We start from the raw sequence: 16,170 nt of genomic DNA, 5'->3' as shown, positions 1-16,170 counted from the left end.
CTTTTTGGAATTGAGTGTTTATTTTTCTTCTCATTCAGACCTTCAAGCTGCAGTTTGTCACCGTAACCTTAAATCCACCCTGAAGAAGAAGTTCCAGTGTGTGTTTGAGGGCATCGCTAAAGCAGGAAACCCAACCCTCCTGAATCAGATCTACACAGAGCTCTACATCACAGAGGGAGGGACTGCAGAGGTCAATGATGAACATGAGGTCAGACAGATTGAAACAGCATCCAGGAAACCAGACAGACCAGAAACAACCATCAGACAAGAAGACATCTTTAAAGCCTCACCTGGAAGAGATGAACCAATCAGAACAGTGCTGACAAAGGGAGTGGCTGGCATTGGGAAAACAGTCTTAACACAGAAATACAGCCTGGACTGGGCTGAAGACAAAGCCAACCAGGACATCCAGTTCATATTTCCATTCACTTTCAGAGAGCTGAATGTGCTGAAAGAGGAAAAGTTCAGCTTGGTGGGACTTGTTCATCACTTCTTTACTGAAACCAAAGAAGCAGGAATCTGCAGCTTTGAAGACTTCCAGGTTGTGTTCATCTTTGATGGTCTGGATGAGTGTCGACTTCCTCTGGACTTCCACAAAACTACAATCCTAACTGACCCTAGAAAGTCCACCTCAGTGGATGTGCTGCTGATAAACCTCATCAGGGGGAAACTGCTTCCCTCGGCTCACCTCTGGATAACCACACGACCTGCAGCAGCCAATCAGATCCCTCCTAACTGTGTCGGCATGGTGACAGAGGTCAGAGGGTTCACTGACCCACAGAAGGAGGAGTACTTCAGGAAGAGATTCAGAGATGAGGAGCAGGCCAGCAGGATCATCTCCCACATCAAGACATCACGAAGCCTCCACATCATGTGTCACATCCCAGTCTTCTGCTGGATCACTGCTACAGTTCTGGAGGATGTGCTGGAAACCAGAGAGGGAGGACAGCTGCCCAACACCCTGACTGAGATGTACATCCACTTCCTGGTGGTTCAGGCCAAAGTGAAGAAGGTCAAGTATGATGGAGGAGCTGAGACAGATCCACACTGGAATAAAAAGAGCAGGAAGATGATGGAGTCTCTGGGAAAACTGGCTTTTGATCAGCTGCAGAAAGGAAACCTGATCTTCTATGAATCAGACCTGACAGAGTGTGGCATCGATATCAGAGCAGCCTCAGTGTACTCAGGAGTGTTCACACAGATCTTTAAAGAGGAGAGAGGACTGTACCAGGACAAGGTGTTCTGCTTCATCCATCTGAGTGTTCAGGAGTTTCTGGCTGCTCTTCATGTCCATCTGACCTTCAGCAACTCTGGACTCAATCTGATGGAACAACAACAAACAACCTCTACATGGTCTAAACTATTTAACAAACTAAAACTTCAATCTCTCCACCAGAGTGCTGTGAACAAGGCCTTACAGAGTCCAAATGGACACCTGGACTTGTTCCTCCGCTTCCTCCTGGGTCTTTCACTGCAGGCCAATCAGACTCTCCTACGAGGTCTGCTGACACAGACAGGAAGTGGCTCACAGACCAATCAGGAAACAGTCCAGTATATCAAGAAGAAGCTCAGTGAGAATCTGTCTGCAGAGAAAAGCATCAATCTGTTCCACTGTCTGAATGAACTGAATGATTGTTCTCTAGTGGAGGAGATCCAACAGTCCCTGAGATCAGGAAGTCTCTCCACAGATAAACTGTCTCCTGCTCAGTGGTCAGCTCTGGTCTTCATCTTACTGTCATCAGAAGAAGATCTGGATGTGTTTGACCTGCAGAAATACTCTGCTTCAGAGGAGGCTCTTCTGAGGCTGCTGCCAGTGGTCAAAGCCTCCAACAAAGCTCTGTGAGTACATTTGTACTCATGTCTTTACTTTTAACATCCAACTGTGTCAGTAATTTATTTCACCAGGTTTTCTGTCTTTGTATGAATTTGTAAAGTTTTGGGATTTCTCCAATACAACTGTGACCTCTTTGATGCCTCCAGAACTCGAGACACTGGATTCACCATAAACTCTGATCATCACTGCTGCTGTTATGTTATCAGTCTTTGTTTAAACACTTAGGCTGCATGTGCCTGATGTTGTGATACTTTATATTCACATGCATGCTCCTAGATACATTTCTACTGCAGGTCTATTTTAGTCACAAATGTTGGTGAAACACTTGCTTTTACATGCATGGTGGGTCCTGCATTAAAGAAAGCATTTGAATTACTCAGTGAATCCTGGCAGCCAGAGAAACATCCTTAGTTCCACTTTAAACTAAACTCTGCTTCGGTCTTCCACAGTGTGTTTGTTGTTTCTTTGTTGTTGTTGGCCTGCTCTCTCCTCTCACTCCAATCTGGTTGCAGCAGATGTTTGTCCCTCCCTGAACCTGCAGACTTGGGTGCAGCACCTCAGTTCATCTTCAGTCTGAAACCAGCTGTTGTAGCTATATCCCCTCAAGCACACCTTCCCTGGTCATCTCTGCTGTGGTTGCTATAAAATTTAATCTTGATTTAAAAAAAAAGAACAAAAAAACCTCAAGTCAGACTTGATGCCATTTGTTGGCAGCATGGTGCCTGTTTGTCTTTGATGATAAACTGCAGCACAGTCTAAAGCAAACCTTCTAACTTTATTGACTTTATGCATGTATATATTCTTCCTGTTCACCTTGGACACACAACAGCTCTCTGTTTGTTGTGATTGGATCTAGAACAGCCAACATATCCTAATCTAGATGATTTCTAAGGTGGTATCTGGGAGGAAAAGTTAAAATCAGCTTGGATGGCCTGTACTGTATGATGGCCTTGGTTGCACCACATTGATGGCCATGCAGGGTGGTTCACTACTTGGGCAAGAAGACCGAGGAGTGAGCCACACTTGGTCAAAGCTTGGTCATTCAAGCTCACTGTTTTCCCCTTGTTGGTTGATGATAGTATTTTTTTTTTTTGACTTATAGTCATCATTGTCTCCAAATTAACTCACACACTGCTGACTGCTGTAGCTTACCTGGCTGAGCAGGTGACCCATGCACTGAAGGTTAGAGTCGTGACTCCAGGTCCTGGTTTGAGTCTGCCCATGACCATTTCCTGTGTGTTATTCTCCTCACTTCTCCCTCCCTTCCTGTCTTCTTTGTCCTATACAGTGAAGACAAAAGGCCTCAAGTTCTGAAAACTCTTCCCCTTCATCACCTTCCATCTCTCTCATCTAACATCACCAGTATTCTCTGAGTAGAGAATCTTTTCACAATCTTGAATGATAAGGATCCAAGTGGGTAAAGTTATTTATTTGTTGTGTTCCTATTTGCAGCTGGGATAGATTAAGAAAAACTATCGGCTGCCCAAATTACATCCAGTTTAGAAGACAAACATTGAGTGAAGCGTTTGTTTCATCATCCTTCACAACTCATCAACCAGGTGTCACAAACTGCAGCAGGACAGTACAAAGCATGTCATACTGGATGGCTGCAACAACCAGAGTTTTACCTACCTTTGGTATTTCTTGACAGCATGAGCGTAATATTTACTGAACAGAGTCGTCTTCTGTAATCTTTTCAGATTCAGATTCAGAACACTGTATTTATTTTCAAGGGGCAATTAGGATACTGACCTTGCCAACCGTACATACAATACACAAACATCACATTGGGGAGACAGGTCAGGCTAGGTAGCTGGCCGGTCAGCCGCTAGAGCAGCGACCCGGAACCGAACAGCAGAAAATGCACAACATCAGGAAAGATGAGGAGAAAAAAGAACTCCTCCCAGACTGAGCTCCAACAGGGAGATCAGTTTGAGAACAGACAAAAAAAATGACCTTAGCGCAGAACACATGAAAACTCTTAATGCGCCATAGAAGCACATGACAAGCAACAGGGATGGGTAAAAGGTGAGAGACAGCCGGTGTAGACAGCGCACCCGGGCCTGCAGCATTTGCGCTGGTCCCCTCGACCCACCGTCTGCACCGGGAGGGGATAAGCATGCTTAGGATGGGAAGGAACAGTCTAAACACCGTCTGTTATCAGGGTGAGATTTGTTATGTTCAGCTCCAGCCTTGAGACCACAACTGGCACCGGTATGTTAGCCGCATGAATTGATGGTGGCTTTCTTTGGTGTGAACAACTGCATGTCAATTTCACAGCTGATCTAACAGTCCGTCACTCGTCTCTCAATCTCCCGTTGGAGAGCCACGAGCTTCTCCGAGAGGTTATTGGTTTTGCGCTCAAAGAGCAAAGTCTGAGAACTCATGACCACCATGAGCTTCTTCAAGATCTTATCCGTTCTGCGTTCAATGAGCCCATTTTGAGAACTCACGACCCGTCTCATTGTTTCAGTCACAGCGGGCAGCCTTGTGGGGGTTTGAACAGCTGGTTCCGCTTTCTTTAATCGTCAATAAGCCAGGGCCAAGCCAGCTCAGATCAGCAAGAACCCTTTGCTGCTGTGAATGTCCGTGCTGCTATATTTCAGGATCAGGCTCTAAATGTACAAATGGATCTGAGAAGATTTCCAATCATGTTTCTACTAGATTTACAGTTTGTTTTCATGTCTTCTGACTCAGATGGTGGAGCAGGTGGAGCTTGCAAGGAGTAAGTGCTGCTATAGAAGAAGAGTTGTGTTTTAATGAAGCTATTTAGTTAACCAATAATTGTATTGCATGCTGGCATTAAAAATGTTTCATTTGACTGATTTAATTGTTTGTTTGTTTTCTTCCAGACTGAGTGGCTGTAACCTCTCAGAGAGAAGCTGTGATGCTCTGTCCTCAGTTCTCAACTCCCAGTCCTCTAGTCTGAAAGAGCTGGACCTGAGTAACAATGACCTGCGGGATTCAGGAGTAAAGCTTCTGTCTGCTGCACTGCAGAGTCCACATTGTACACTGGAAACTCTCAGGTCAGGATCCAAACATATCATTAAATGATATTATTGTATAAACAACCAAGCTTTATAGAATTGGCAGGTGAACTTTTCTTTGTCTTTGGATTGCTTAGGAGATTCTTAATTACTGTCTGAACATTTTTTTACAGTCACATATTTTGTTTTAATGGTCAAACAGAATTATAGTTCAGTTCAATGAGCAGGTAGCTGTGAGATTCATAATAATGAGGTATATTTGTATTAAAGATGACTAAACTTGAACAGTAGCTGTGAGTTACTTTGTTTACTCATGTGTGCTGATGTTGTGAGTAATTTAAAGCTGAAGTAAACTTGTAATGAGTTTAATAGAGTTTCTAAAGTAAGTGTACTTGGAGATATTTATGTGTTTACTAAAGTCCAGGAGCAGGAGGCTGTGTGTAGCATAGAGGAACCCAGACCTCAGCTTTGTCTCCTGGTTTCTGTTGCTGCTGTTACAGTTTCCCCTCATCGTTCCTTCAACAGTCTCCTCACTGTAACAAATCAAAGTGTTACTGTATAGATTCACGTCTGAATGTTGCCATGTGCTATTAAAACTGAAAGCGATGTTTCATACACCCACGTGGTTCAGTCACACAGTAACTGATGGTAAATAATGTTTGTGTTGAGCACATCGTACAGGTCAGCTGCTCCACACAGATCTCAGGTTTACATGCTGGAACAGTTTGTGATCATGAAGGATAAACCTCACTTCCTCTTTGTTTCATACAGATGTGACATGAACAATAACACATTCATGAAATCCTTTTAGGAACACAAACACTATTGTAGCTGGAGAATATATTTGAATGTAGGATAATGTAGGGGATCATAAACAACAGTAAGAACTAACCACCACCTCACCATTTGGGTTGGTAGCTGCATGTTGATGGACAAAGTGTGGACTTTATACAAGTTTTTAAGTTGTGTTGATCGGCCACGTAAAACCAGAGTTATGATAAAATATCTGCAATGTTTGGTTTTCTTCCTGAATACTATCGTTTTTTATAACAACGATAGTATTCAGTATTTATTGCAACAAACTTTGTTGTTTGCAAAACTCAGTTACTTTTTTGAAGAAGTAACTATATAATTAATTGCCCAACATTGGTCATTATATCCTGTATTTTGCAGACAGAGTTACAGACTCTCTCCCAGACCACAGACTCATAATACAAGTCAGAGCTTTATAAGAATAGAAAAAATAAAGTTGTGTTTTCAAAATTGGAGTTCAAGTTATTTTTACTTCATATAGTGTTAACATGCTACAGGTCATGAACAAGGTTGTTTTTAATTTTCATTGTAAGTGGGCTAAAGCAGTTAATTAAAAGTAGTCTAACATAAATGTAAATGCCGTAATTTGATTACTTTAATAAACCATGTAACTTGGATGGATAAGATGCTGGCGTGACCACAGTGCACACGTCTGCTGTTGCTCACAGTGGTCCAAGGGACGCTCAGGGAGTTTGTGTGTTCGCTCAGACACATGAAACATTAGAGGGAACATTGGCGGTGACTGGCAGGGAAAAGGGGAATGATAAGACTTACTGTAAATATAATTATGTATGTATGTATGTATTGAAAAAGGAACAACTAAAATGTTCCAGCTGAAAAAATGAAATCAGTTTCAGTTTATGAGCTCTGTTTGTTTTCTTTACAATTCCAACCTTTTATTTTGAAATGAGCTGCTCATTCCTGTTTAGAGTTGATGAGCTGATGTGGGTGAGAGGACTCAGGCAGCCTGACAGAGTTCATGTCCAGGTCTTCCCTGCTTGTCCTGATATACATAAACATGAGTATCCTTGCAGGTCAGATCTCATCAGTCACACCTGTTCGTGCAGCTCTCCTCTAGATTGTAGTGTTTGTTAAACTAGGATGATTTTAGGAGCCTGGACCGCAGATCTAAGGGAAGATATGACTTGGAAAGACTAAACCAACCTATTAGAGGTGTTCGCACTAACATAGATTAATACTCAGATTTACACCTTTAGTGTCTCACAAAGGGTTGAAAAGTGAATGTGCACAGAGAGGTTGGTGGTGAGACGGGCACTTCCAGCACTGTAGATGTGTTCCAGCTCAGTGTTCATGGAAATAATCCGGAGAGCAGGATTCCTTGATGAATGTCACATCTTCTTAAAGTTATAATCCACAGGGAAAACTGTGAAACTGTCGATCTGATATCTAGTCAACCAATCAGGTGTTTACATGCCCTTCACTGATCTCCAGCCCCACCTTATTATCAGTTTCTCTCTCTTTTACATCTGAATTATCTTCACTTCACATTTCAGTCAGTTCAGATTTCATTAGCGCGTTCACTTTAGCATAATCCATTTTAATCCAAACACCTTTCTCTTTAAACTCTGTTTGTCAGTCACAGTATATCCAGTACAATCCTCTTTTTCACTGCGTCACACACATTCAGAGATCAGAGTGTCCTGTGTGTGCTCTCATTCACTCACACTCACTCTCATATGGCTGAAGTCTGTTTGTACACAGGCTGTCAGCTGGCCTGAGTTCGGCCTGTCTCTAAAATCATTATTTTATTACTTTTATTCTGATTCATCAAAGCCAAACTCAAACATATTTATATTTACTGATTATGTTCTCATCAATAATTAACAGTCAGTACATTCAGATATGAATCATAATTCAGTGTTTAACATATTATCACAGATGGACTGCACAGGAGATCTCCTTTATGAAGAAACTGTGAAAGTTTGTCCAACAGTGGGAAACATTTCAGAGAACATCTCAGAGAATATCTGTGAAGCAGAAACTAAACATAATAATAGAAGAAAAGCCAAATAATGATCCAAATCCTGCTCTGAGACTATCAGACAGTAAAGGCTTCCAAAGACTGCTCACCTCTCAGACTTACTTAAAGATGCTGGTGCTGTCCACAGATCAGCTGACCTGCTGGGTCTCCATGATCAGCTTTGTTTCTTGGAGATAAAGGCTGAAGCCTTTAGAGCTTCAGTTCTCCAGAGCAGCAGGATGTCTGAGGTCCGCAGAAACACAAAAACACAGCAGCTAAAAATAGTTGTTCAAAGAAAACGAGGTGGGAGCTGCTGATTCCTGAGCTTTGATACTGGATTAGCTTCAGTAGTTATTCCAATCACTGCTGTAGGAGCTACATTTAGTCACAGCTGATTGTCTTCTTTGAACAATCACAATGACTACTGTTGTAAAAAACAAGCACACAAAGAACCAATGAGAGTGTAGAACATGATAAAGAGCTCCTGTGATGGTGGCAAAGAAATGAGCAGCAGACGGCCGTCTACATGTTGTAGTGGTTTACAGTCACCAGGGGGCGCCGTCACGGCCACTCAGTCAGTGGGCTGCTCTGCTTGTGCTGTTGTTGGTGAAGCTGATGTGAAAGCGAATGTTAAAACAATGAAAAGTGTCCACTGCAGCCTCCATCTGAGCTTGTCATGTTCTTCTTCTTTGATCCTTCGTGTTTGTGCTGAACACTGCTGTCGCTCTCTTCCCTGTTCCCGCCCACTTTCTAACCAATCAGCATTGGAGCGCGCACAGCGTCGTCCACACTGAGCTTTGTTGTGAGCGCATGGACTCGTCTGCAGAACATTTGTATGGGCTCAAAATGTGGTCATAAATATTTTGTACTTGTAAATCAGGATTTGTATGTGTAAAAAAGATTTGTGTGTGTGTGAAAAAAATTTGTATGTGTAAAAAAGATTTGTGTGTGTGTAAAAAAAAAAAAAAAAAAAAAAAAAAAAAAAAAAAAGATTTGTGTGTGGACTTAGCCAAAAAAACCCCTGCAAGTTACAAGTACGAATTTTGACCCTATTTTTCTTCCTTTCATCTGATTGGTCAATGTCATGTCAATCACAAATGTAACTATCCAATCAGAGAACAGATGGGTTTGGCTGTCGGAGGGGCACTTTTTTGACCTGACGTTCCCGTCACAAGTGTCTTCTAAGTGAAGCTACCAGGTTCAGGTCCAGCTCTGTTTATCTGGAGCTGCAGTAAATGATCCGTCCTCACAAAGCAACACAGACACCAGATATGCAAACACAGCATCATACAACACAACCAAGAGATCCAAAGAATTATCTCTGCATTTCTGTGGCTGATGCTGCTGGAACGAAGCTGTTTGAAACCTTGTTGTTCTGCACTTTGGGACCTGAAGAGGAACCTGAACCTCTGTGCAGAGGGTTCAACTCTGAGGATTCCTGTTCAGTTTTTTTTATTTCACACGGCAAAACTTGACAACTTTATGATAAATGTACGACTTCAATGTGAAAAATTCATTTTTTTCTCTTGTTTGAAGCTGCTTCCTGTTGGCTTCAGCTGTTTGGAGTTTCCATTTTCTAAACTTCTACATTCTGAACCTTCTTCAGCTCTGAACAGATGATGAAACACTGAATGATTTCAAGCTCATACTTTGTCTAATAAACTTACATCTTTCATTTTTTATTCAGATTGAAGGACTGTGATTTGTCAGAGATCAGCTGTGATTATCTGGCAGCAGCACTGAAGTCCAACCCCTCCCATCTGAGAGAGCTGGACCTGAGTAACAATAACAACCTGCAGGATCCAGGAGTGAAGCATCTGTGTGGTTTCCTGGAGAGTCCAGGATGTGGACTTGAAACTCTGAGGTCAGTCAGCATGTTTTAGTTGTGCTGAGATGAATAGGATGTGTAGCTTCTTCCTCACAGTTCTAAGTATCAGACACAACAATGAATAATCCACAGCTGACTGTCTTTAGCAGGTCAAAGGTCACGGCACACAGCAGACAGTGGGAAATATTATAATTCTGATCATTTATCAGCACATATCCATATGTATAAAAACAAAGCTGACACTGTGAGACTTGATCAGAGGTGTGATCATCACAGCAGAGGCCTTTGTGTCAAAGTCACTGAGGATCAAACAGAAACACATGAAGCAGATTTTCCTCTTCTGGCTTTTTATAGCAGATAACCTTCAAAATATTCTGCAGTCAATCAAAAACTGAAGCAAACCATGAATCAACATGTGAACATGACCTGATGCTGCTGAAGTGAAGCAAAGTTACAGAGGTTTGATTACAGACACAGCTGAGAGTTTGTAATCTGTCATCATTTTAAAAGGTTTAAATTTCTTCAGTATTGAACAGCAGAAATGAGGCTTTGTTTTCGGAGGCCGACAGCAGTGGACACAACAGCAGACTGGTGCGTAATAAGCAGTGAATAATGCAGGAAACAGATTTTTGAAGGTAAACTGTTCTTGAAGTACACTGAGAGAGAGCGAGCTGTGCAGGAAGTAAACGTCAAAGTCAGAGAGAATTCATGACGATGTTCATCAAACGTAAAGCAGAGTTTGGATCATCTTCTGCTGCTGGTTCAGTCAGTTTTGGTTGGAGACAGATGAAACCTGCAGCTTCAGGATCTGTGAGCTGTCCACTTTCAGCCCCGACGGCGTGTCCGTGTACGTGCCGTCGAGTGAACGATCCACGCTCTGTGTTTCAAATTCAATTCAAATTTTATTTGTCACGTACACAGTCATACACAGTACGATATGTAGTGAAATGCTTGGACAACTGCTCATGACCTAAAGAGAACAAAAAAGGAAAAGGCTATGAATAAGATAGGAAATAAATATGAAAAATTAAAAAGGGTAAATTTAACTAGGAAGGAATAAAATATAAATTAAGGTTAAAAATGAAATAACTGTACAACAAAATACACAATATAGAACTATATAAGAATGTATGAACAAAATACACAAGAAGTATAAATAAATATATACACAATAACAGCAGCAGTGATTTAAGTGATGAAGTGAAAACAAAGTCCAGAAAGTCCAGTGTGTGTGTAAGAACCATATGTGTGGGTCAGTACTGTGTGGTGGTGTGATTGAGAGACCGTATCGCCTGCGGGAAGAAGCTCCTCCTCAGTCTCTCTGTGTTGGTCTTCAGGGAGCGGAATCGCTTTCCTGACCTCAGCAGAGAGAACAGTCTGTTGTTGGGATGGCTGAGGTCCTTCACGATCTTCCTGGCCTTGGTCCAGCACCGCCTGCTGTAGATTGAGTGCAGGTCAGGGAGCTCGGAGCGGATGGTGCGCTCAGCTGATCGCACAACCCTCTGTAGAGCTCGTCTGTCCTGCATGGTGCTGTTCCCGAACCAGGTTAAGATGTTTCCCGTCAGGATGCTCTCTATGGTGCAGGAGTAAAAGTTCCTGAGCACCTTGGAGGGCAGTTGGAAGTCTCTCAAGCGTCTGAGGTGGTAGAGACGCTGACGGGCCTTTTTCACCACGGAGTTGATGTGACAGGACCATGACAGGTCCTGCGTGATGTGAACTCCGAGGTATTTGAAGCTGTCCACTCTCTCCACTGGGCACTCATTGATGACGGGGGTCTGGTAGTTCCTCTCCTGCTTAGTGCTGAAGTCCACTATCAGCTCCTTTGTCTTACTGACGTTTAGAAGGAGGTTGTTCCTCTGGCACCAGTTCTCCAGATTCCTAATCTCCTTCAGGTAGGCCGTCTCGTTGTTATCAGAGATCAGGCCCACCACGACGGTGTCGTCAGCAAACTTTCCATCTTTGTGTGTTTAGCTGCTCTCATTTACTGTTTTATCTGTTTGCTTGTTGTTGAAATACTTTTGGGAGCTTTAACCTGAGATTCTGGCAAAATACATTTATATGAAAAATCGATTCAGGATTGAATGAATCAACATCGCTTTATTCAAATTAAAACCATTTAAATAGGAAAATCCATTTTTTTACAGCCGCCTCTAATGCTGGGTAATGTCAGCTGGTCCATGTGCAGCTGGCTGTGAGGCTCAGGGAGCATCTACAAAGTGCAACACTGAAAGAACATCATCCATAAATATTGAGTAATAACTGGACTCTCATACAGCGAGACTCAAATGCCTTTAAACATCAGCTTATCCTGCTGATCCAAGTCCAACACTGAGTTTGTAAAAACATGTTTGTCAATCATTTTGTTTGGTTTCTGAGGAAAATGATTCAATAACTTGCTGCTAATACACAACATTTCATCATATTTCCTCATAATCCTCTTCTGTCTGACTATTTGATCCCATTTGAATTTGCAATAAAGGATCCACAGATTTTGGTGACAATAATGACAGTAGATGTTTGTGTGAAAGTGCTGGAAGCAAATTAGTGTGTGATGTTCTTTCAGTGTTGCACTTTGTAGACGCTCCCTGAGCACTGGTCTCACAGCCAGCTGCACATAGAGACCAGTGTTGTTAGTCCAGGTCAGAAGATGACTTGTTGGAATGAAAATGAGCTTGTAGTTTGTCTGCTTTAATAATGTGACTGGAAAAAGGTGTTGGACTTCAAATATGTCCATTTCTGTCACACTTCACCTTTAAAAGTGAAGCCTTGTTGTTCCTGGAAGGAAAAACACGACTTTTTCAAGTCTTTTTCCTGTTTTTATGAGAAATGTACGACTTTAATGTGAAACATTCAGAGTTTTTTCTCTTGTTGTGTTTGTTTGAAGCTGCTTCCTGTTGGCTTCAGCTGTTTGGAGTTTCCATTTTCTAAACTTCTACATTCTGAACCTTCTTCAGCTCTGAACAGATGATGAAACACTGAATGATTTCAAGCTCACACTTTGTCTAATAAACTTACATCTTTCATTTTTTATTCAGATTGAAGGACTGTGGTTTGTCAGAGATCAGCTGTGATTATCTGGCAGCAGCACTGAAGTCCAACCCCTCGTATCCCAGAGTGCTGGACCTGAGTGTAGACTGCAACAACTTGCAGGATTCAGGAGTGAAGCAGCTGTGTGTTCTTCTGGAGAATCCACGATGCCGATTTAAAACTCTGAGGTCAGTCACATGTTTTAGTTGTGCTGAGATGAATATGATGTGAAAGTTGTGCTGACACTGTGGATCAGTAGGCCCACACACCTCTATACAGGAAGTCTGGTTCTACTCTTTGTAGAACTTCTGATCCATGATCCTCTGAGTCTGACTCAGTAGATAATGCAGAGTTCTGAGCTGATGTGGGTGAGAGGACTCAGGCAGCCTGACAGAGTTCATGTCCAGGTCTTCCCTGCTTGTCCTGATACACATAAACATGAGTATCCTTGCAGGTCAGATCTCATCAGTCACACCTGTTAGTGCAGCTCTCCTCTAGATTGTAGTGCTTGTTAAACTAGGATGATTTTAGGAGCCTGGACCGCAGATCTAAGGGAAGATATGACTTGGAAAGACTAAACCAACCTATTAGAGGTGTTTGCACTAACATAGATAAATACTCAGATTTACACCTTTAGTGTCTCACAAAGGGTTAAAAAGTGAATGTGCACAGAGAGGTTGGTGGTGAGACGGGCACTTCCAGCACTGTAGATGTGATCCAGCTCAGTGTTCATGGAAATAATCCGGAGAGCAGGATTCCTTGATGAATGTCACATCTTCTTAAAGTTATAATCCACAGGGAAAACTGTGAAACTGTCGATCTGATATCTAGTCAACCAATCAGGTGTTTACATGCCCTTCACTGATCTCCAGCCCCACCTTATTATCAGTTTCTCTCTCTTTTACATCTGAATTATCTTCACTTCACATTTCAGTCAGTTCAGATTTCATTAGCACGTTCACTTTAGCATAATCCATTTTAATCCAAACACCTTTCTCTTTAAACTCTGTTTGTCAGTCACAGTATATCCAGTACAATCCTCTTTTTCACTGCGTCACACACATTCAGAGATCAGAGTGTCCTGTGTGTGCTCTCATTCACTCACACTCACTCTCATATGGCTGAAGTCTGTTTGTACACAGGCTAATCTGGGACTCTCCACCATTTGACACTAGAAATAAAGAAGCTTCTTGGATGAGAGGTGAAAGGTGAAACGTCTTCAAAGAACTTAAAGAAGTCCAGATGCCTTTTTTTCTAAGATCTTTAGATGACTGCGAATCTTCACAAACGCCTCATCAGTGGGACTCTCAGAGCTACCAGCCCTTTGCTACAATCACAAAGCTCTTCATTGAAATCAATGATATCAAAGCTGGAATTATATGAGTCCAAGTCTTCTGCTGATTCAGCATCACATTCATCTTTGCTCCTTGTTCTGCATCCCCAACATGGACTTCATTCCTTTCCAAGCCAGCCTTGAGTGTCCTTTATTCAGCTCATCCTCTGCTTTACTTTTACACCTGATTTTAGCTGCTTTTCTTCTCTCCCTCATAACAAGACAGCTTCTTCTGCCTGAGAACATGTTGGAGTGATTTACTAATCCAGGGCTGCTTATTGGGGAAAATACTTCCTGTTTCCAAAGTAATCCCCATTTTTCCCAGAATGAAATGTAAGTAGAAATAAATGATCTAAGTGAGAACATGAGCCTTTAAAAAGGCTCTTCTGAGGCTGCTGCCAGTGGTCAAAGCCTCCAACAAAGCTCTGTAAGTACATATGTGATCATAGCTTTAGCTTTTAAATGTTTATTCTAGTTAACACAGATCAGGTGGAACAACTCAAATAAAATATCAAAAATATTAAGTGGTCATCGGTACTCAGTTTGTTCAATACTGAATACAATGGAGCACAAATTGTCCACGTTTCTGAAATATTTCTGGGTGTAACTGTCACCAAAGTGCAATTTAGACCTGGCCTGTGGTTGTTATCTAAGTGATAATCATCAATTCTACTAAAACAAATACAAAATAAAGAAATTTGACACATTCTGTTGATATCAAAAGCACACTGAACAATTCAGTGTTGTTTTACTGCTGTTCTCTCTTCACTTCTTCTCCTCTGATTCTCTCCACATGTTGCTCTGCATCAGTGCTCAGTTTCCTGACAAAACAAGATGAAATATTGCTAAATATAATAGTATCTCATTACGCTTCAACAGAAGTGTTTTATTTTTGTAATTGTTTATCTGTTATTTTTCAGACTGAGTCACTGTGACCTGTCAGAGAGAAGCTGTGAAGCTCTGGCCTCAGGTCTCAGCTCTCAGACCTCTAATCTGAGACAGCTGGACCTGAGTAACATCAACCTGAAGGATTCAGGCGTGAAGCTTCTGTCTGAAGGACTGAAGAGTCCACGCTGTACACTGGAAACTCTCAGGTGAGATCAAGCATTTTTCTTTCATCAACTGACAGAATTAGCAGATTAATAATAAGGCAGTCCTCTAATAAGAGGAGAAGTGGAGGTGTTTTGAAGGGCAACATACTCTTATGTTAACAAGACAGGAAGTAGTTCCTGGGAACTGCTTCCTTTGTTATTGTCTGAGTAGAAACATGATGGTGAAACAGTGATGAGTTTGCAGAGGTGGATCCACACAACACAACAATGCTGTTGCGAGCTGAAAGCAGACTTCTCACAGATTCTGAGGCTGCAGGTTTCATCACTGTCCAACCAAAATTCACTGAACCAGCAGTAAATGAACGTCCAAAACGACGCTTCATGTTTAAAAAACAGATGATCAGGGGGATTTGTGTTTACATCTTTTTTGTGTGATCTGTTCACCTGCTGTTTCAGCTGTTTGGTGGTTGTTGAGATGGTTTTGTGAACTTTTAGCTGAGATTCTGACGTTTCTGTAGATACCACACATGTCTAATTACTTTGTACAGCATGAATGGCCATAACGAGGTTTTTAACAGTAAGAAAAGTTGTAAAACTTCAGAAAATATAGTTAAAAGTCCAAAACCTTCTACGTCTGGTGGCTTGTGGTAAGGAGCAGATCAAACGAGTAAAGAATTACGTTATAATTATAAATGGCTTCAACAGCACATTCAGGTCTGTGAGACTCATTCAGACACTGAGCCGTGGCTCTGTGCTACATGCACATATTTCTGCATCTCTGCCATTCAGACACACTTTATATATAGTTTATTTTATGTAGTATTCAATACTGAACTGTACATTTAGTCTCTTTAAAGGCAGCAAGTTTTATTCAGTGTTTTCATAAAAGCCTTATTTTTATCCATTTACTGCTATTAGGAAGAACACGTGAGGTTTAAGACCTGGACCAGTTTGAAACCTTTTGTCCTCCACAATGGAAAATGGGTGGAAATAAAAATGGGTCTGACTTTAGCCAGCTCCTAATTTTATCAGTTCTGCTCTCAGCGTCTCCTGTATATCTCCTGTATAAATGTTGCACTCAGCTTTGTGGTCTCCAATATCACTGAAATGCAGCCAGATGCTGCTCATTTTGCCTTTTCACTCTTTCCTGACACGCTTGCATTTCAGTACAGCTCCCATTTCTCTGTGTACTGGTCTCTACCACTACCCTTGCTGTCTATGGGACATGTCCTCTTTCACATAATGGTATGATCCCAGTCTGTCTCTTAAAGTGTTTGGCCACATGGTTTGCTCATCAGTAGTGCATTGTGTACTT

General features: G+C 41.8%; 1 protein-coding gene across 4 annotated transcripts in view; it reads left to right on the top strand.

Moving 5' to 3' along the window:
- LOC146606895 (protein NLRC3-like) overlaps positions 1–16,170 on the top strand; it is a 597,012-nt gene that overhangs the window by 432,088 nt on the left and 148,754 nt on the right. Inside the window, exons 8-11 of one of the 4 annotated variants that reach the window (XM_085349307.1) lie at positions 4,687–4,860; positions 9,303–9,479; positions 12,479–12,658; positions 14,724–14,897. In XM_085349307.1, coding sequence (XP_085205433.1) covers positions 4,687–4,860; positions 9,303–9,479; positions 12,479–12,658; positions 14,724–14,897 — 705 coding nt within the window. Of the gene's footprint in view, positions 1–38; positions 1,840–4,686; positions 4,861–9,302; positions 9,499–12,478; positions 12,659–14,723; positions 14,898–16,170 lie in introns of those variants that run through there. The other 3 variants (XM_085349315.1, XM_085349321.1, XM_085349313.1) reach the window with 3 other exon arrangements.

This window comes from Diplotaxodon limnothrissa, unplaced genomic scaffold, assembly GCF_057381915.1.
Source record: "Diplotaxodon limnothrissa isolate DT_005_m unplaced genomic scaffold, D_limnothrissa_male_GT1.1 unmapped_scaffold_4, whole genome shotgun sequence".
NCBI lineage: Eukaryota > Metazoa > Chordata > Actinopteri > Cichliformes > Cichlidae > Diplotaxodon > Diplotaxodon limnothrissa.
The sequence above is the reverse complement of the archived record's forward strand: the minus strand, read 5'-3'. Positions and strand labels throughout refer to the sequence as shown.